Genomic DNA, 21,593 nt, shown 5'->3' with positions numbered 1-21,593 from the left:
GTTTAATGCCCCAGTGTAGAGGAATGCCAGGGTGGAAGGATGGGAGTGGGTGCATGGGGAAATACCCTCATAGAGGCAGGGGAGGGTGTGTGTGATAGGATAGGGTGTTTACAAAGGGGAGACCTGCAAAGGGGAAAGCATTTGGAATGTAAATAAAGAAAATATCTAAAAAAAAATAGAAAAGAATGATTCTAAGGCTCTGACTAATGATTTAAGTTGTTTTCACTCTGGGTGTAAAATTGTAATATATTTTAATCTTTGTACTTTCCATCATAAATATTACTCACTATATAAAGATCAAGATTTCTGGTAGCATCCTTAGAGCATCTACTCCTGATGTATGCTTTCCTGAAGACAGTAGGTCAAGCCCATTTAACAACACACATAACTTGGCAAGCTGCTGTTTTTTCTTTACTAATACTCATGTACAAATCTAGGTATTAGAATATGTACTTATAACCCCAGAACTGGGCTAAATCAGACAGGTTTGCCTGGGACTTGCTGTCCAGCCAAACTGGAAATTCTCCGGCTAATGAGAGATTCTGTCTCAACAAAACAAAACAAAACAAAACAAAACAAAACAAAACAAAACAAAACAAAACAAAGCAGTAAATAGTTCCCTAGTATACTTGGGAAACACAAACACATACACACAAATATACATGCTTTAGCCTAACAAATTTGACCAAAGAAATTATTTTAAGAATTGAGAAATATATAGGTAAAAATACTTTTCTTAGTATGAGTTTTATTATTAAAAATATTTCTTATAAAAAGACTGGCATCTCAATTTAATCTTCTTTTATGCATACGTTGGTCTCTGTCTCTGGCACTGTGACAAATTCATGGTGGTAAGTAACTACAGCTGAGGCTACAACATCAAGTACTACATCTCTTTGGAAAATCCCACCTCTTCTGTTAGGCACTCATCATTAACTATTCTAACCCATGTCTACATAAATGTTCCCTCCCTTCCCAGTGGCAACACTTAATATATACTTTTTCAAGGACTTCAGGTCAAATTGTGTGCCAAACTTAGAAAAAAAACCCAGTCAGACTGTAGATCATAGAGGATTGAAGGAACAGAGGGTTAGCTTTTCTGTGGGACTGGTCCCTGAAGCTTTATACTTGCCTTTTCTAGTTTGTGTATTTAATGAGTCCTAGGAGCATCCTGACTAATTGTGAAATGTCCTAAGCTGGACCCTGGTATCCCAGAAAGTTCCATCGTTGCTCACAACTCTGTCCCCAGGATAAATTTCTGTAGCTTGACTACTGGCATGATGGTTGTGGTCTGACATAAGAAAGCAGTTTCATCTCTTTGATGTCTCTGTTGCTTTTCTGTTTGGCTCTTGTTTCAACTATGAAATAAGAAAGCCAAGAGAAACCAGCTTAGGCAAATTTTTGCACTGAATTTAAAATGACTGTCCGTGAGTCTTCTCAGAGTGGTCATGGATTTATTTAGGGCCCTCAGTCAAGTCCTTGTGTATTGATATGGCTTCTTCCCTGACTGCTGCAGAATAGCTGTGATATTTGATTTTTCAGGAAAACAGTATGGTGCAGGCTTATGTGTTTGCAGGTAAAACATTTTTCATTCTAACAGATGAGAAAATATTTGAAGGGTCTATTTCATTCCTGTAATAAGTAGATAAAATTATTTACCTGTGAATAGTGTTTGTTTTGTATGAAATCAATTCAGCATCACATCAAATAGAGAGATTAGCTTGCAAAATGGGACTTACTTAGACTCTTGCCCCATTGTCTCTTCATTCCTCCATCATTTTGTCTCTTGTGTAGATGTGATGTGGTGTGTGTGTGTGTGTGTGTGTGTGTGTGTGTGTGTGTGTGTGTGCAGGCGCGCACACGCACGTGACCTGCTGTCTTTGTCTACCCTCACTCCTTTGTGTATTCTATGTGCTTGTGGAGGGACTATGTGTATATGAATTCAAGCACGTATGGACCTTACACATTGATCTAAGAAATTCAAATTGAATGTAATTATGTTTTACTGATAAAAGAGCTATTCAATTGAGTTCTTCAGAAAATCATTTCCTTATGTAAAGAGTGACAACTCAATTCAATCTTATATTATGCATATGTTAATCTTCTATTTGCCAAGAGTATTTATGCTGCTCTCAGGAATTCTGGGTGACTTACTCCACTGTCTTCCTTTGCTAGCACCATCATGTGCTCTGTGCTTTTTTTCCCTAGGAGTCATCACTGCTGCTGACATTCTTGATCGAGAGACAACAGCATCATACTGGCTGACAGTGTATGCCACAGACCGGGGTGTGGTCCCTCTCTATTCCACCATTGAGGTCTACATAGAAGTAGAAGATGTGAATGACAATGCCCCACTGACCTCAGAGCCCATCTATTATCCCGTTGTCATGGAAAATTCTCCAAAGGATGTGTCTGTCATTCAGATACAAGCTGAGGACCCTGACTCTGGTTCCAATGAAAAACTGACCTATAGGATTACAAGTGGAAACCCACAGAACTTTTTTGCCATCAATATCAAAACAGGTAAGGACGTGCTTGGCTGCTTTGAAATTGGCTGTCCATTTTCAGTGGGTTGTCTGGCTCTTGCTGTACTGGCTTATCTATTTTATTGTCTAGAACACAGGATCTTTTTTTTTCTGGGCATAGATTTTTACAAGATGGATGTTTTTCCTGTCTACTTGGAATGTTTTAATCTCACCTATCACTGAGGTGAGCTGACCTAGTAAGAATCAGAGGGATCACAGATGGTCTCAGGTTTGCCTCATTTATTGTAAAATATGGTCCTGGATGACTGAGATGGTCAGCTGCCTCCTCTCTTTATTGAGAACAGGATGGCTGGCCTTTGCTGGCTACTTTATGTGAGCTGACATTCTAAGATCTTTACCTCCTTCTTGCTTAACTTAACTCTCAGGTTGCTATAAATGAACCTCTTAAAGGCTTAAACCTTAAGATTTTCTCGAGCTCACACTAGATTAGTGAAGATTATCCCCTAGGTTTGTTGTCCTTTTATTAGCCATCAGTGAGGTATCAGGGTTCCAAAGAACTCCCCATATCTACATCTATACCAAGAGAGAGAGAGAGAGAGAGAGAGAGAGAGAGAGAGAGGAGAGAGATAGGTAAAATTTAATATTCTGAGGTTTTGTTTAAGAGGTTTCTAAAGGTTATAATAAGAATTTGATTTGTTCAGTACATATAAGAAATGCATATTGTTTAGGAAAACGTGGAGTTTGGCTGACTGTGACCTGACCAGGAGGCACCCTGGAAGATAGCTTTGTGGACTTTGTAGCTTTGACCTTGGCATGCCACTGCTTTCCTGTGATGTGCAACCTTTAGACCTGAACAGAGATATTAAGCCCTCAGGAAGAATGTGATGAGTAGGACTTTAGCTCATTTAAATGTAGGATAATGTAATTCATGATACTCTGGATTGATGTTGGTTGGCTTTGTCCTTGGTTGCTGCTTGTTGGTGTACACAGAATTTTCTCAGGAACACTGACTGAATTTGTAATTATTCCTCTTTATTTGTCAAAGTAGAAATGTGTAGTGGACAATACACACATAATAAAATGCACATAACAAAACCTGAAGGGGTTTTCTGTAAGTCTAGTTCTGAGTCAGTCAGTGAATTTTTAAGCATACTTCAGTGCCCTTAAAAGTATGCAATCAGCACTTGACTTCTGTTTCATTATAAATGAAAGGTGGTGATCAGCCAGCAGTGTCTGATCAGAGGCATACTTAAGCTAGAAGGAGAGGGCTCAGACAAAGGAGCCTGGCCCAGCATCTGAGACACACTAAGCATAGAAAGCCCCCGTGTACCTGATGACTAAGCCCTTGTACTGTGCCAAAACCCTCTGCTCTACTTCTGTGCTCTGACATAGTATTGTAAATTGTGGAGAGAATGGAGGTATTGAAATACTTTTTTATATTTAACAGAGAGAAAGAGATGGAATGAGGATGGAGAAAAACAAAGGGAATGTCAATAAATAAGCTGAGTGTGTGACATCTGATACCCCAGACTCACACTCTGCTATTCCTTTGTGATCTTGCTGCCATTCAGTCATCAGAGGAGCATCACTGAGTGAAAGGACTCTATAAATGGAAAAGTTCAGCTGATGCTGGCTTAGGGTTGAAAATGGAAAATAACTCGTAAGGGCAGATGGATGCCCTGGCCATGCATCCTAGCCTACCCTCATGGGCTGCAGGCCAGTGAGAGACTTTGTCTTAGAAATAAGATACCCAGTGTTACTGAAAGGTGACACTCAAGGTTCTTCTCTGGCTTCCACATGAACATGGCCACATAGGAGCGCACGTGTGCACACGCACACGCACACACACACACACCTTCTTGCAAAAAGAATAACTGTCATGGTTAAGAGTATGTAACTGATGTGAGGAGCTTACACTAGACCTTGTGTGCATTGTGCTTACTGTCTTTTATGCACATGAATTTTCAGAAAGCCTTACATTATCATAATGTGGCTTAAATTGCATAATAAAAGCCTTAATTGTATTCATAATTTCTCTGTCTTTGCCAGAGATTTTTAAAAAATATACCCAGAATGTCATTTTCATCTAAATTGTCTAATTGTTTTAAATAAATGAGCAGCAAGTCTTGGTTTCAGATACAATATAAGAAAACAATGTATATTGTTTATTTGGTTGTTAAGGTCACTGCACCTATTAGTTTTTGTCACAAAGTCCAATAAACAAGACCTTAAACTTAACATACATTTTGAGCTTACAAGAGATTAGAAGTAATAGAAAAGTAACAGAATAGTTGCCATTAATCCAGTGACAATATGAACTCGTAACTGGTATACAGGAGCTTTAGTGAATATGGGGTTGGCAAGGGTGATGATCAGGCATAGATCACTTTATCTTTAGGATCCTGGGTTTAAAACACTTGCCCCAGACTTCATAATGGTGAAACTCCGTGAACCACCAGAGAGTACACCCAATATGTCAGTCAGTACTGGTGTTACCAGCTTTGTGTCCTTGGGAAGATACTGATTTCCTTTGAAACTCAGTTTTCATGAGTGTGGTGGTGAACTATGCCAACTTGATACAGGTGAAGCAATCACCTGAAGGAAAGATTCTAGATGAAGTATTGCCACCTTCAAGTTGGCCCATAGCCATGTTTGTGGGGGACTGTCTTAATTAGATTAACTAATGTGGAAATCCTTAGCCCACTATCGAGGGCACCATTCCCATCAGGAGATCTTGAACTGTAAGAGTGGAGAAACTGAGCTGAGCAAAAAAAGCCAAAGGACATGCATGCATTATTTCCCCTGTTCTTGACAGGTGTAAACAAAGGTCTCAAGCTCTTGTTTGCATTGTTCTAGATGTAATGTGAACCAACATCTCAAGCTCCTCCCACTGTGACCTGAAATTGTGAACTAAAATAAACTCACTCTTTTCTAAGTTACTTTTCGTAAGGGTGTTTTATCATAGCAACAGAAATGAAGCTAGAACAGTGAGTAATGACTGCTGCAAGGAATTTAGAAGTTGTTGTGAGGACTTACCTCACTCCCCTAGCACAGCCAAATCGCAGGAGAAATCATGGTCCCCTGTCTGCTTGATGCTAATGGCACAAATATGTGTTAGTGATTTTAAGCCTAGGTTTTTTATCTGGAAAGTGAATACAACTTTGCTTACCCCACAGTTATTACTCATGAACAAGGAAAATCACAGCTCATGTGGAGGATGCTTGTAAAATGCATAACTCTTTAAGAAATGTGTTTTATTATGACTACATCTTTTTGTGTGGGGACATGGGGTGTGTAGGTGTCTATGTGTATATGTGTTTGTAGGTGATGGATTATATTTTTACATGGACACTTGGAGGCAAGAGGCAAAACACAAGTGTTGTTCTTCAGATAAGGTTCCACTTTGGTTTGGTTTGGTTTTAGAGAGGGTCTTTCAACAGCAGGAGGGAAGCTTGCCAAATAGAATAGTCTGGCTTGCCAGTGAGCCCCAGGCATACATATCTCTCCACTACAGCAGGCTGGTATTACACACCCATGCTAACAGCTCTGCTTTTTATGTGAGAGCTAGGGATTGAACCCATGTCCTCTCAGGATTGTAAAATAAACATAAACGTTTTGCTGACTGAACTATTTATCCAGGTCACAGTCTTTCTTTCATTTCTATAATACAAGGGATCAAGCTCACTGAAGCCTGTGAGCTCTTGGTTTAGGGTATTGCTCTTGTCCAGAGAACCAGGTTGGCTCCTTAATAGTAGTTTTAATCTTTGGCATTTCCTTTGTCCTAAGAAAGTTAGTAGTGTGGAATAGTGGCAAAAATTAAAATAAAATAAAATAAAAACATTGATGTGATGTTTTTCAACTGTGAATCCAGGGCTAAAGCTAACTAGCACAGTTAGCAAAGATTTGTGCTTTAGTTTTTTGTTTTTTTGTTTTTGTTTTTGTTTTTTAATCCCAGAATGTTTTAAAGCATAGTAAATTAACCCTTTTGTCTCTCTGTGGTAGAGATGAAATTTATAGTTTTGCTTTGTTCTGGAAATGTGTTACACAATAACTAAAGATTAAAGTGGTTAACACAAATGTGAATTGTGCCAATGTTCTAGGTCCACATCCTGTAGCACATAATGGGCACCACTGCCTTTCAAATAAAGAGTGTCCCTGTTGAGCCAAACGCTATTTGAGTTTTCTCTACCAGATCTCGAGCCACATAGAATAAGTGGGTTGTAGACTTTTTTCCAGTACTTTTTGCAGGTTAATCATAGAAATAAAAGCTGACAACAGAGCAGGAGAGGTCTCTCTCATGCAGCTCATTGTTGGTGCTGCACAAGTGTGATGAACAAGAGGCCGTGCAATCTTTAGACTCAGGAGAAGAGAAACTATACATCTTTCTAGAGAGATGCAAACTGGCCACTCAGTGCTCATCATGACAAAAGTAGGAAGGAGTGGGGGAAACTTTCTTCATTTGCTTTATTTCTGTGTGGCATGTTCACTCTACTTAGTACAGGCTGAGCAGTCTACCATTAGATAGTGCTCTCAATATATACATTATATGTTATTCTTGCTATTGGTCTATGTTCCTCACTAGACAAAAGATTGTGTAGAAGCTGACTGCATCTGGGTGACACTCTCTCATAAGGAAGGACTCTTGAAGGAACTTTGCATCAGTGTCTGATGTGTAGCACTGGGGCTTTCCATTCAGTCTCATGAAGTCCATTTTTGGTACTCCTATTGGTGGGTAGGAACATAAGAGAAGATGGTTTCTGAATGAAGGAAATTTAGTCTCCTGAGAAGATAGATCATCATACCTCATACAAAGCAACTGTGTAAGAAAACTTGAATAAAGTATGAACTACTGAACTCTGTAAACGATCAGCTGTGACTGGGGTAGCATCAGACCAAGCAGGTAGTGACAGGAGCCTTGTGCCCCTGAGTAGTCGACTGGTCTGCAGAGGCAGTCATGATCACCACCCAGTGCATAGAAACTAGTTCAGTTAACCTCCCAAGCTAATCTGGAGATATTCCAGCTTCTTAAAGAGGCATGCTACTGCTATAGAAAGGATTGTAAAAGTTTTACAAATGTTGTGCGAGATCATAACCTCCATATATTTATACTAGTTTTGTTTTGTTGGGGGTTTTGTTTGTTGGTTGGTTGATTTGGAGGTTCAATGATATTTTATGTTGAGAGTGTCTTGATATTTCCTGTTAAATCTTTCCTTGAGATAACTGCCTCCTCAGAGATTATTTGGAGGGAAAATCATGGAAGAGAAAAGGTTTTGACTTTTCTTTCTTCTGTTATACATAGGATCAGGGTAGCATCCACTGTTTTGATGGTGTGTATCTATGAAACAGGTCCTTGCTTAGCCCAGATCTTCTAATGGTTCTTTATCAGGGCTTATAAAGACCTTTCCATAGTTTCTGTCACTTCTGATCTCTGATCGTTGGTCTGCCCATTGACCTATTAACTCACCTACACTGAATGGTAGTTTAGGCTTAACATCTTGGAATAAGTCTGAGCAAAGTATACCTTATCTGCAAATGGACTTGCTTAACATACACAGACAACACACACACACACACACACACACACACACACACACACACACACACTATACCTAAGTCATTTGAGAGACAGAAATCTTCAAAATTGTGTCTTCTATGAGGATGCTTCAAGTTCTACCTGGCTGTTGGTTCTTTGGGATGTAGACATGACTTATAAAAATATTGGATGAGCTGAGTTTTTTAATCAGTTCTAAATAACAGCCTCTTGCCTGTGGGTATGTAGTGTAAGAGATAACAGGCAACACTCAACATTAATAAGAGAGTTAAGTGGGAAACCCAAGCCATGCATCAGCCTGGTAATGACCAGGTAAGCTGATTAGCTATGGAGTCCTGTGGAGAAGCCTGGTAATTTGTGTTTCTGACAAATTCCCAGCACAGGCTGAAGCTCTCCTGGGGAGCTGGGTGTGCATTCTATAGATTTTGTTGACCTAAGAGGGTATCTCTGGCAGAGAAACCCCTGCAGAAGAGGCAGCCAGCTTTGTAAATTACCCCAACTCTCTCACTTTTCAGTGCTGTGGTTTTGAGAATCAACTGTGAATTCCCAGTTCTTTCTCCACCCATTCTCCATTAATCCTCACATTAATCCTCACACCTTTGTTCTCCTTCCTGCTTTGTGAACTGACTGAAAATGAAATCCATGTCCCTTTAGTTGTCAGTGGGAGTCAGCATCACAGAATCCCTGGACATTATATATTTGTACATAATTTTTTATTTATAACTTAATTTATGTTGAAAATAGATATTTGTGCACCATATATTTTGGTCACGGTTTCCCCTCTGGTAACTCATCCCAGATACTTCCCACTTCCCCACCCATTCAAATCCACACCCTTTCTGTTTATCATTTCTAAAACACACAACAAAGCAGAACTAAGAGGTAGCTTAAACCTACTTTGATAAACAAGCAATCACTGTCCAGTTTTAGTAAACCCTTTGAATACATAATTGTCAAAGAAATATTATCTTACAAGATAGGAATATTAAAAAACAATTTGCCCTTCAATGTCAGTTAAACCCTGAGTTTATGCACAGGTCCACTTAGGGGTAATCTGCTTAGAACACTACCTCTTCTAAGAAATCAGAAGGAAAATGCCTGTAGAATTACAGAGATTTCTAGAGGGAAGTAAAAAGCAAGATGGGGAACAGTGCAAACAACAATGCTATTCCTCATTAATTCTTGTGTGCTGGGCAGCAGGCTTGGGGAATAAAGTGGGTGGAATAAAACCCAAGTCCCACCAGAGTTCTGGTGCTCTGGGCAGGCAGACACGGAAGACTGTGGCACGCTTTCCACGGGGCCCTGGGTGGGTGTCTGGCTGTGGGAAACTATGGACCCTAACCCAAGGTAGACAGGGGACAGTCTTAAGTCTCTGGTCCTTATGGAGGCCAGAGATAACAGGTTCACACTCTCAGGCATCCCAGGTGCCACTGGACACCGAGAAAGAGCTGACAACAAAGTGGGGGCTCCTGGGGCAGCTCAATCATCCCCGGGGCTGAAGGGAGAAGAGGGCAGGGAGAGAGGGGGCGCTGGGTGGTTCCCATTCAGTTGGTGTCTTTTGTCTGAGTGCAGGAAGGCCTTCCAGGTAGGAGGTTAGACCCGGCTCTTTAGGCCTATTCCATCATTCAAGCATGGTGGGCCTTGATAAACAGATATAGTCTATGGTCCTAGAGATTTATTGTTGAAAGGCAGAGAGAAAGATAGAAGGTAAAAGAGGGACCACCACCATGTAGAGAGGGGGCGGGGGTGGGAGAGAGAGAAGGAGAGCTAAAGATGAGAGTGAGCAAGAAAGGTGAGAGCTTAAGAGAGAGAGGAGGGGACAAGCAGCTCCTTTTATAGTGGTCTGGGCTACATTGCAGTTGCCAGGTAACTGTGGGGAAGAGCATACCTGGCTATAGTCAGGTAACTGTGAGGGTAGAGTCTAGCTAGAATGCCAGGAGCTTAGGGCTTTGTCTGTATGAATGATAGTCACACAATTATGGAGTTGGGGGGTCTGTGGTGTCAGGCACCTGTCTTTGGGAATGTGCCTCACTGTTCTGTCCCTTGTAGAGTTTTCTACTGGGTCTCTGGAGCAAGCATCGCTCAACCAAAACAGGCTGCCTTTCACGGTGCATACTTGTGCTGCCTTCACAGTGGAATAGGAAGTTCTCCCAAACCAGCGGAGATACACCAAATGGCGCTTTGATATTCATAAGGCCCAGGCACAAAGTAGATAACATGGTAAATGAGTTTGTATGGAACTGTAAATCACCCTTGCACCTTCCTTCAGCCATGAAAGGAGGCCTTGTCTTATAGAACATTAAATGGTATTCATTGTTCAAATTCATAGAGAACAAATGGGGCTCATGCAGATTTATCATTGGCATTATTTAAATTCAGTGATGACCTCTTCATCTATGTCAACGTGCTCTATGTGAACAAAGATAACAGGAAAGTCCTTGCAGTGTCCTTATGTCCAGGCTGAAGCTGAACTGGAATCAATTGTGGAGCCTATAGGATACTAAAGGACAGTCAGAGTGCCTATGCCCAAGAGACAAACTGCTCCCTCCTGCTGTGGGCACTGGCTATAAGTTGTGAGGTCCAGCTCTATCTGAATGCATGTTGTTAATGACTATTTTAGAATTTCTCAGCCCAAATACTTTTAGCATGTTAACTCTAATGGTGCTGTTTGTTGGGAGCTTTCTTATACCATTTGAAACACACCTTAAAGTATTTATGAGCTTCGTGGCCTCTCCTCCACCCTCTATTCTCAGTTGTCACTTGCAGGCAGATATGTTCTTGCTGAAAACCACTGAAGCATGGTAGAACACTTCATATGACCATGTTCTCTATGACTGTTGACAAAGTATCCATACTAAACAGATGCCAGGGTAGTGTAATTTAACAAAACATATGTAGTAGGCTATGTATGTGTGTGTTATTACTAATAACACATGGGAGTGGTCAGATGGAGGAAAGGAAAGGGGAAGTGAAGTAATTATATTTTACTCAAAATGAAATAAAAGGAAAGAACCCAAAGCTTCCTCTTGTCCCTTTAAAATTCTAGATTCCTCACATTTTATAGGACCTGGGAACACTTGATATCGACTCTATGCCAAACAAGAACAAAACTTCAAACTTAATGAATGTGAATAAAGTTATTGGCTCCTTAGTATTTGAAGAGGATTTATCCAGCAACTGAACTCTCACCTGAGTCTGTTTTGAGGAACTCTCTCAATAAAGCAGCAGGAGGAGATTATTTGAGAGTTTTAGGCTTAAAATCTTTATAGCTTCAAATCCTGTTCCTATTTAAGGCTGGCCATCTGATGGATCAACACACAATGTGATTTCATTCTGCAGTAGAGTGAGATGAAGCAGGGATGTATCAGCCTTCCAGCCTCCAGTATGGCTCTACAGCTCAGGCTCTCAGGACATTTGGTGTCTGCCAGAGCAAACAGTACATGGATACAATCCCCAGGGAACTTCTGGGTAGGTTCTTGGTTGCTGAACCTGTGTTAAATTACACTACCCTGGCATCTGTTTAGTATGTGTTCAAATACATCATTGAGTTAGAAAGATTTAGGCCAAGTGGAAAACTGTACAACCATCAAGGCAGTGAGATCTTTGACTCCCCAAATAGATACAAACTCCAAAGAGCAGGCTGCCAGTTAGATGATGACAAGTGTTTTATGTCATCTACGAGAAGTGGCTTTGGATTCAGTGAATATGATTACTGGGGAAAGGATTCTTTAAAGAGCTGGTCAATTATAATTACTTCCTACAACAGGAGGTTTTGGTAAAAGGAAGAGAGGGCTGGGCAGTTAGCAGCTATGTGATAAAAGCTTACAGGGAAGCTGATGATGCATCACTGGCTGCTAATGAGAGGCCGAGGCTCCCTGAGCTAAAAAGTTTGCTGGCCATTTATGAGCTGCTCCCTGCTCCTCCCTTCATCCTGAGCTGCTCAGGAAAGCTGTGAGAAATTATTGAAGATTATTCGGGAGGGAGATGGAGTCACGTAAATAAAGCAGATGATAGAGACGTATTTATGAGTGAAAAGGAGATTGATTGGGGTCATAAATTTCTCTTTTATTTCTTGTATCTGGGTGTGATTTCCAGAGCAATAATTTACTGTGTTGGTTTATTGCTGTCTTTCTGTTCTGATAGTTGGAAACCTTGGATTTTAATTGAAACCACTGCCAGCCTCCTTGAATCACTGGATGTTGGATGCCACTGTGAGAGTGTCCCAAATGTTTTCTGGCTCTGATAACTCCTACCAGGGCTACAGCAGAGTTTGAACCTGCTAAGTGCTGAACCATGATAACATGTTCCATGGTCTTTCATTCAGCGTTTATCAGAAAACTGGAAAGGGATCTGGTGATTGGTCCAAAATCACTCAGGTATTCAGCCCTGTGAACATTGTGCAAGATATAATCTGAAGCAATCCAACATAGCCTGTATCAAAGTTAGGAACTATGGCATGTTTGTCCTAGTTTTTACCTAGATATTTGTGGTAGTGGTTTGAGTTGAGGTTGCACAAAAGTCATTATTGACTGGTTTTAGGTTATTTGGAAGTCAAGATCTCATCCATTTTAATTCCCTTGTCATTTGTCAGGCTCAGATTATCTGGAAACACTAAATGAATCCTGAGTGTCCCACATGGACAGTTACTGAAAAAAAAAAAAGAAGAGTTGAGATTTCCTAATTGATTAGAGTACAACAAGTCCACTTTGCCTCGATACTAGCAGTTTTGGTTCTTGGGGTTATAATATCTTTGAGTGACTTTGATCTTAATTTCTTGAAAGTTTTACAAACAGTGCACATGTTTTAAAGATCTATAAATTGTATTCATATTGAGATAGATTAATTTAGGAAATTATATGGAATGCCAATAATAAAACCAGCCTTATATCTTATTAACTTGTAGGAAAATGACATTTTTTTAAACTTTGCATGGTCATCCAAAGCTTCATGATAAACCTGGAGACAAAATATGCAACAAAGATTGTGTTCAGGAGAGTAAACATGTAGGCCAAATGTCCTCACATTTGAATCCACCTGTATCACGTGTTATAGCTTCATTCAGCTGCTGTGATAAAATAGCATGACCAAAAAGCATATTAGGAAGAGGGGGGTTTATATGGCTGACAATTCCAAGTTGCAGTCTATGGTTTCAGAGAAGCCAAGCTGCGGATGAAAGCACCTAGTGCCATCATATTCTCAGCCAACAGGAGAAGGAAATGAATTCATCTATGCTACTTGTTTGCATACTTTCTAGCTTTCTTCACTCTTCGACAGTTCTGGGGTTAGCCTAGGGGATAGTGCTGCCCATAATGACCTGCTTCTACCTACATCAATTGCTAAGCAAAGAAATTCCTCACAGGCCAATCTAGATAATTCCTCAGTTTAAAACCTTGTCCCCAGGTGATTCTAGGTTATAGCAAGTTGAAATTTAAGATTATCCAACATAGAACCTGGCTGTGTGATGTCGGGAAGATTACTTAACCTTTCTGTGCTTCAGTTTCCTCTGAGAAACTGGGAAAGATCATAATAGCACATTGGTTTGCTATTAAGATTAAATTATTTAACATATGTAAAGTACTACTAGAAGCAACACTTGGCACATAGCATACTCTCAATAAATGTTGCATATTAAACAAATCTGCACACACAGTTTGTTTCAGCTAACTGGCATTTACAGTGGATGATTAAGGTTCTAGACAGTTTGTGTTTGCAAACTAGGACTGAATATAGAATTTTCCTCGAGGTTCATTAAGTTCACCATAGGGTTACAACTTCCATCTCTGTTGGCTCCTGCGTATGTCATCGCTTGATTTGTGTCTGACAAGTGGACAGTGAAGAAACAAGAGATGCATACTCCCAGAGACCTCCCTATCTATCCAAAATGGTTCTACTTTTTAATCATATGTCCATATGATGCCTTGACAATGCACTGAGAGAAGCAGTGGGCTTTCTCAATTTCAGTCCAACCTCTGCCATTTAGTTGCTCTAGTTCCAAGAGGCAGATGTATTTCATTTGCCTTGGCCTCGGAATTGTTACTTGTAAATTAGAGTTGGAACAAGGGTCAAATTTGTTCCTGTTGCTAAACCCTAATCCTAAATTGCTTCTGCATTTCCTGATACTGGGCAGACATAACTAATCAATGGTAGCAATGTCGCACCATGTTCTCACACTGGCATGGACAGGCAGCACTAAGCAATGACAGCATTGTCTCATCATCTTACCCAGCTGGCACGGGCCTACATCACTAAGCTATGGCAGCATTATCTTACCATCTACCCACACTGGCATCCATTACTACATAACACTGGTAAGAGCAGATGTTATAAATGGAGCCATGTAACATTGATGACTCTAATAATACCTCTACCCAGGACTGTCTTGAATGACGATGACACTGAAGACAGCATTGTAGATGTAGTGGAAGGGATGCCTGGAAGGAGGATCCCTCCCCATAGGCTGCAGCTTATAGCAGCATCCCTGCTATTTGACTACTAACCTCCAGTCCTTTCTTCCTTATTGCAGTTAGATTGAGGTAGAGGCATAGACCAAGGTTCTTTCTTCCAGAAATTTGTTGCTGGGATTCAGAAATAGAATCTGGCTATAGTGGAATATAGTTGTAAATTTCAAAAGCAAAACAAAACAAATAACAAATAACAAAAAACTGAGTGCCTTCAGTTGACATACAGACGATTGAACAGACGAGCCCTGGCAGGTAATCTATTGCTGCTAATGTACAACTTACCACTGAAGTTAGAAATGGGTTCTCTTTATAAAACTGAAAGGCCCATGACAGTCTGTTACTGTGGAAACCCTGTGGAGAGTGAGAATGCTGCCCAATGACTAGTAGTGAGCGGTGTTAAAGAGGAGAAGAGGCTGACACCTTTACATATGCTGGTCTAGGAAAGTGCAGTGGAAAGCATCTGTGTGTAACAAGACTCTCCATCTACATCACTTGCAATCACTGCTCTCATTTTCACAATAAAATTCTGTGTGTGCTAACATCATCATCATTGGTGTGAGCTTCAAGAATGGCTTCGAACTCTGGTAAAGAGTTTCTAACTGTTAAAGTTCTTAGATAAAAATGTGCTGATTTAAAATTTATCCTTAGTGCTCAGTTTCATTTAGTGTTACTATTGTGAGGAAACGCCATCACCAAATTCAACTTATAACGGTCCTTAGAACAACTCATCACCAAAAGCAGGCACTCAAACAAACCAGGAACCTGAGGGCAGGAGCTAATGAAGAAGCCATGGAGATGTGCTGCTCAGTGGCTTGCTCATCAAAGCTTGCTCGGTCTGCTTTCTTATAGAACCCATGACCTCTAGCTCAGGGATAACACCACCACAGTGGACTGGGACCTCTCACACTGGTCACTCATTAAGAAAAAGCTTTACGGCTGGAACTTATGGAGGCATTTTCTCAATTTGAGGTTCCCTCCTTTCAGATAACTCTTGTTTGTATCAAGTTGACATATATGTTCCATAAAAACTTCTCAAATATTCTGTTAAAAATTAATTATTTCAGTTTATTTGTGTCTGCATATCTGTAGCCTCTTGAACAATGTGTGTGAAAATTACCTATCTTCTCACACTAACTCTGAGAAATCCACCTATGGTGTACCTTCAAACAGTGGGTTCCACAGCCATACGACAATGAACCAGTTTCTTAACTCCCTTATGGCTCAGATTCCCCATAAATATAATAATGATAATGAATGAGTTATTGATCATATTTAATGATTTAATCAATGTTGTGAAGTATCTGGTTTCGTTTCTACATATGAAGTATTTAACAAGTAGTAACTATTGTAACTGGAGTGAAAAGGATTCAAAATTCTTCTCTTCAGAATTTTTACTTAATATAATTCTTGTTTGAAAATTTGATAGCAAGCAGTCTGATGAGAAGCTTGAAGGATTCTTAAGTCTGCTATGTTCATATTCTATGACTGCACACTACATACCAGGAGCTGTGATAGGCACAGGACAGAGAAGGTAGGAAGGAGCAAAACTTCCCCTTTAAGATATGCCAATCAAAGTCATTTCACCACGAGCTGACATTACTGTCACTGTCACCTCGCTTAGAATGCAGCAATTCATGGTAAGGGTTTTGCGTGAGAATTATATTTCTAATGCTGATAAATTCTAATGATAATAATTAGTGGTTCTAGGCAGAAACCCTCTGAGAACATGAATGAGAAGAAGGGACAGGAATTCATCACATTATGCTGACTTTTACATGTAGAAAGAGGGGCTTTGCAGTGCACCATTGTAAACATGTTGGCATCACATACTTTGTTGGAGTAGGATGAATCCAATTTTCCCTCCCACCACTTAAGCAAATTTCTCATCTCTGTAAAATGTCATGTTTTATAAAGACATACTTCATCTTGGCTGTGTACATCCTAAATAGTCCATTTTTATTTAGTTAAATTGTTTTCTGTCATGGTGAGCAATGCTTTCTTCTGAAGAAATGATGTTCAGGTCCGGGAATAAGGGACATTTATTAAAATAGTGTATTAGGAAACTAGATATAAATATATATTATTTTTACAATTTTAGTTAGTATTTAAGAACTTTTAGTGCCCCATGAAATTACTTTTACTGCAAAGCAGCCTCTACTGATAAAAGTCTCTGAATTCTCACTTTTGTAGTTAATTGAATTCATCCGTGGATTTACAGTTTTGCCTGCATATGTTGAGAAATGTCAGGGATGTTTCAGCGTGTCTCCACGGAGGCTGTGCTAGGTCACGGCATCCAGTTAACAATGTAAATAAGTTGGTGCTTTTACCCTGCTCTAACTTAATGAGGCTTTATTGACCTCAGATTCTAAAACGAGGAAAGAACACAAGGCAACCAGGAGCTTCTCAGTCTCTGTTCTCAAGGAAAAAAAATCACTGCAATCAAGCAAAAAGAAGCCTGATTTCAGGGGGAATTCTTAGCTCATTATTGAAGTATCTTCTTAGAATTTTGATCATGTCTCAATCCTGCCAAACCCTAGAAATAATGTGTGTTAACAGTTTTCCCAGATAACAGCCCTGACACCATTAACCATCATTCTGGACCACACTCTAAACTCTATCAAATGTGCCCTTCAATTTTTCACAAAGTCTCTCGAACATTTTCCTGACTACTGGGCTAGAAACACCCTACAGTGACATACATTCAGTGCTTGGGAGGTCCCATATCCTGTCACTTGCCCTCTATTCTCCTGAACAAAGGCCATTGTGTTTCTATTTTGTACTGGGGCCTGCAATGCTGCAGGCCATTCTGCATACCTGATTTCCATTTCTGTCTTTACCATTGCCTGTGCCCCCTGCTGCAGCAACTCCTGGACTCCTAACTTGAGTCTGCTTGCTAATACTCACATCTGTGCTCACCCTGCCTTCTAACCCACACCTTCTAAATTGTGTTAAGATCATACACATAACATTGAAAATAGTAACAGGCAAGGATTTGAAAGCTGACCTTGAAGATGCTTCCCAGGAACCAAATATACCATGTTAGCAGCCATACTCTACAATGGGTAGATCTAGACTACAAGGCTGGTGTCTTCCTTGGGGGATAACTGCATTGCTAAGGGCCCCTTATTACACATCACATGGAAGCATGTAGTTCTCATTCGTGCCCATGGAAAGAAAGTGGTTATAAATTATTTTAAGGGGAGATGTTTCTGTTATTAAGAGTCTTGTTTTTCTTTATGTTACACTGTTTTCTGTTGACCTTTTGGACTTACTAAATTGCAATAATTTCTGTGTCTGTCTTCGGATTGTTATCCAAAACCTGGAGAGTCCTCACTTGGAACTGTCTTGTCTTCAAGTGGTTATGGGAACCTTTATGGCCCAACCTCTGGTTGCCAAGCTACTCGGATAGTTTATGACAATTGTTTCTCAATATCTACACAGCCTCCTACCAGCTGTATAAAAGATCAAAGTGTCTCTGTGTTGTTTTAACCTTTGTTTTAGTGAATATTTCTAGTTTCTGAATGGCAACAAAAGAAAGCATCCTGGAAATAAGGTCAAGGTTTTTTTTTTTTTTTTTTTTTTATAGTTTCTTTGTCTATTCATAGGATGGGAAAATGTGCTGGCATGTAAGCTACAAATAAATAAGATTCTTAAGGAACAGAGATGTGACTTATTTGGTAGAGTGCTGACCTAGAATGCAAAAAAGCCCTGGATTTGATGCATAGCAGTTCATAAAGTCGGCACCACAGAGCAAGCACATGCCTATAATCCTAGCATTTGGGAGTTAGGACAGGAGGATCAGAAGTTCAAATCATTCTGAGCTTCAAAGTAAGCTGGAGACAGCCTGCTTCATCTAAGAATCTAGTTAGCAGTGGTCCACTGTAATCCCAGCACTCCGGAGGCAGATACAGGAAGATCTCTGTGAGCTCAGGGCCAGTCTTCTTCACAGTATGTGTCTACCTATTTAGAACTACATAGTGAGATTTTTGTCTCAACAAACAAATAAACAAACAGCAGGTCAAACAGATAAGTAAATGATTATTAAGAGCAAGAAATTTTATCCTTTTAGATAAAAAANTTTTATTTTATTTTTAGGCTTCTTAATTCTTAGATAAGCAAATGCTTGCAGAACTTTCCTCAGGACCATAAGTGGGGGCAAATTTCCGAAGTGAGCTATTTTGACAGCAAACAAAATCCTATAAATCACCTATGCTAACAGCTGGTTTGCATCTCACAGTTTAAAGGGTGTTTCAGGTTGGAACCACTGAGTGTGTAAACTGACCCAATCAGTGTCAATGTCCCCATACTTTCAATTGTTGGAGAATGGAGTTGAGAAATGCACATCACTGCACACGGTATTAGAGGCAGTCTGAACACTTGTTAAATAAAACTCAAAGTTTGTCCTGGAGAATAAAGTTTCCGAAGGTGGTATCAGCATCAGCAATGTCTGCAGATAGGGGACACAGGACAGCCAGAGCAGAAGCTCAGCAATGTCCTTTTCCTGTACTCAAGCAATTCATACAGTGACGGACAAAGGCCTGGCAAGGTTGCTTTCAGGGGAGGGCAGTAAGGAAGACGGGCCACCTGATTCTCAGGTTTGCTATAGACTGCTTCCCATGCTGACACAGGGTCCTTCGGATGGCATTGCTCTCCAGTAATAATTTTTATGTATGCGAGTGTTTTCCTTGCTTGGATATCTGTTCACCATGAACATGCTGTGACCATGGAGGCTAGAAGAGGGCATCCAATCCCAGGGAACTGTAGATGCAGATGGTTGTGAGTTACCATGAGGATGTTAGAATTCTAACCTGGGTCCTCTGGAAGAGCAGCCAGTTCTCTTAACTACTGGACCATCTTGTAAGCCTCCAGGAGTATTATTCTTATTGAGTAATTATTCACCTATTTAGTCATTCTTTGTTAAATATTAAGTATCATTGATTGCAAATTGGCTAGTTGTCAGGTATTTGTATTAGGCATTGGTGACATAAGCCTACAAGAATAGGACTGGGTATAGCCTACAAAAAGAGAGCTTCCCACGTTTCAGGGGCTCCATGCCAATGCTGAATAATTGGATGGAGAAGCACGGGTTCAGGTTTTCTGTATCACTCCCATCAAACCAGGGGTTCTACACTCTTCTTTGTAGCAGGTAGTCCTTACTAAAATTATTGAGGCTGAAATTCTCCTAGTTGCTTTTGCTTTTATTTCCATTTGACATTTGAAGTGGTCTTGTTTGTTTTGAAAGAAGGCTTCTCTATGTATCCCCAGATATATGGGAACTTGCTTTGTAGACCATGTTGGCCTCAAACACAGAGAGATCTGCCTGCCTCTGGCTCCCAAGTGCTGGGACTAAAGGCGAGCATCACCATGCCTAGCCCTTTGAAGTGTTTTCAAAATGTCATCTCTGGATTCCCCTGCCTCTGATGAACTGAAAGCAGCTTTTTAGCATACAAGTCACCAGGACATGCACAGAACTGTCGCTTTCATAGCTGTCCAGATAGGACGACTAAGAAGTCAGTAATCTCACTTTAAATTGGTTTATTCTCAGTTACCATAAGCTATGTGAGTCACATCAGCTTTGGGCCAGACTTTAACACTGACTGATGTGGTTAATGGCTTTGCCCTGGTTAGAACAACATCGGAGTACCATCCTCCTTGGACATTATCTCTCTCTGTGCTTGATTTAATGTGATATAAGGGCAACAGTAGGCAATTATTTGTGAGGTGCCTTTTTACTTTCACATATAGGAGAACTACAGGAGTTTGGCCCTTGTTTGTAGAAATTCGAGTAGTGATTGTAATATACACCCACTTCACAGCACTAGAACGCTTATGTAGCCTGTGACAGATTTAGAAAAACTGTTCTCTGTTTCCCAGCATCGTTACAGGAGCTCAGTTGTAAGAATCTCAGAATCAAGAGAAGCTTATCTAAGTGTCATAGGCCCTCTGCTTAGGCCTGTCATCTTTTACCAGAGGTCAACCATTATATTGGCACTTAAATAAGTGGTGGGTAACAGAATAAGTGGAGGCAGATGCCTGTCAGGCTATCCACAGGAAAACTTGAGCAAAGTGATTTATGCGACTGTCTGTCATTAGTAAACAAACTAGCCAGGATCTTCTCATCTTTAGTGAATGAATTGTTTTATTCTGCTTAATTGGTATGTTAAAGATGAAATACTTAATTTAACAATCAGATATGAAAACCAATTCTGTATCAGCTACTGCTCCAGGTGCTGGACATAGGAATAAGAGCAACCCTTTAGTCCTCATCCCATGATCCATGCGGAAGGGGAGCTGTCTCTCAGAGCACTTCCCAATCACTGCTGCTGATTTGTGTGGTGCTCAATCTCATTTTTATTGATCTGTATGGAACAATGGTTCCTTTTTCTGCCTTTTTATTTCCTCTACATTCCAAGGTCCTTGTAAAGCCAGAAGCTGTAAACAAAGGCTTTTAAACATGTGGGTCACTGAGATAGCTCACCAGGTAAAGGTACTGAACTTGAGTTCAATCTCCAGGACCCAAGTAGCAGATGAAGATAACTAACTATTGTATGCTATCCTTGGACCTACACAAACACACACATACACACACACAGAGACACACACTCACACACACACACACACACACACACACATTTTCATGTGCATGTACATAAAATAAAAATATAAGAAAATATGTGAGTTTTGTGTGCTAGTGGTATAAATTTGTAATGCCAGTAACTCTAGAGCTCTAATTGCAAAGCCCTGACAGAACTCTCTGGAACATAATTACCCATTATGTTTTTTATAGTAGTGCATTTGGGCTAATGTGATCTGTGACTAATTTGATTGTATTAAGGGATATATATATATATATATATATATATATATATATATATATAGAGAGAGAGAGAGAGAGAGAGAGAGAGAGAGAGAGAGACTCAGCATCCCCTTTCTAGGCTACCAGATCCTCCAAAACTTTGAACAATCAGCCTTATCTCACCAGGACAGATGTTGGTTTCTCTGCTATGATGGGCTTAGTCCCTTGACCCATGAGTCAGATAAGCTTTCTCTCCCAAAGTTGCTTCTTGCTAGGTCACAAACAATGAGAAAAGTAAC

The 21,593-nt window shown here is 40.2% G+C and overlaps 1 protein-coding gene across 6 annotated transcripts in view; it reads left to right on the top strand.

Annotated features, from left to right (window-relative positions):
* Fat3 (FAT atypical cadherin 3) overlaps positions 1-21,593 on the top strand; it is a 576,147-nt gene that overhangs the window by 238,727 nt on the left and 315,827 nt on the right. For all 6 annotated transcript variants that reach the window (XM_021172484.2, XM_029481733.1, XM_029481734.1 and 3 more), the window contains exon 3: positions 2,209-2,523. In XM_021172484.2, coding sequence (XP_021028143.1) covers positions 2,209-2,523 — 315 coding nt within the window. The remainder of the gene's footprint in view (positions 1-2,208; positions 2,524-21,593) is intronic.

Source organism: Mus caroli, chromosome 9, assembly GCF_900094665.2.
Source record: "Mus caroli chromosome 9, CAROLI_EIJ_v1.1, whole genome shotgun sequence".
NCBI lineage: Eukaryota > Metazoa > Chordata > Mammalia > Rodentia > Muridae > Mus > Mus caroli.
Note: the sequence above shows the minus strand (reverse complement) of the source record. Positions and strands in the feature narration are given on the sequence as shown.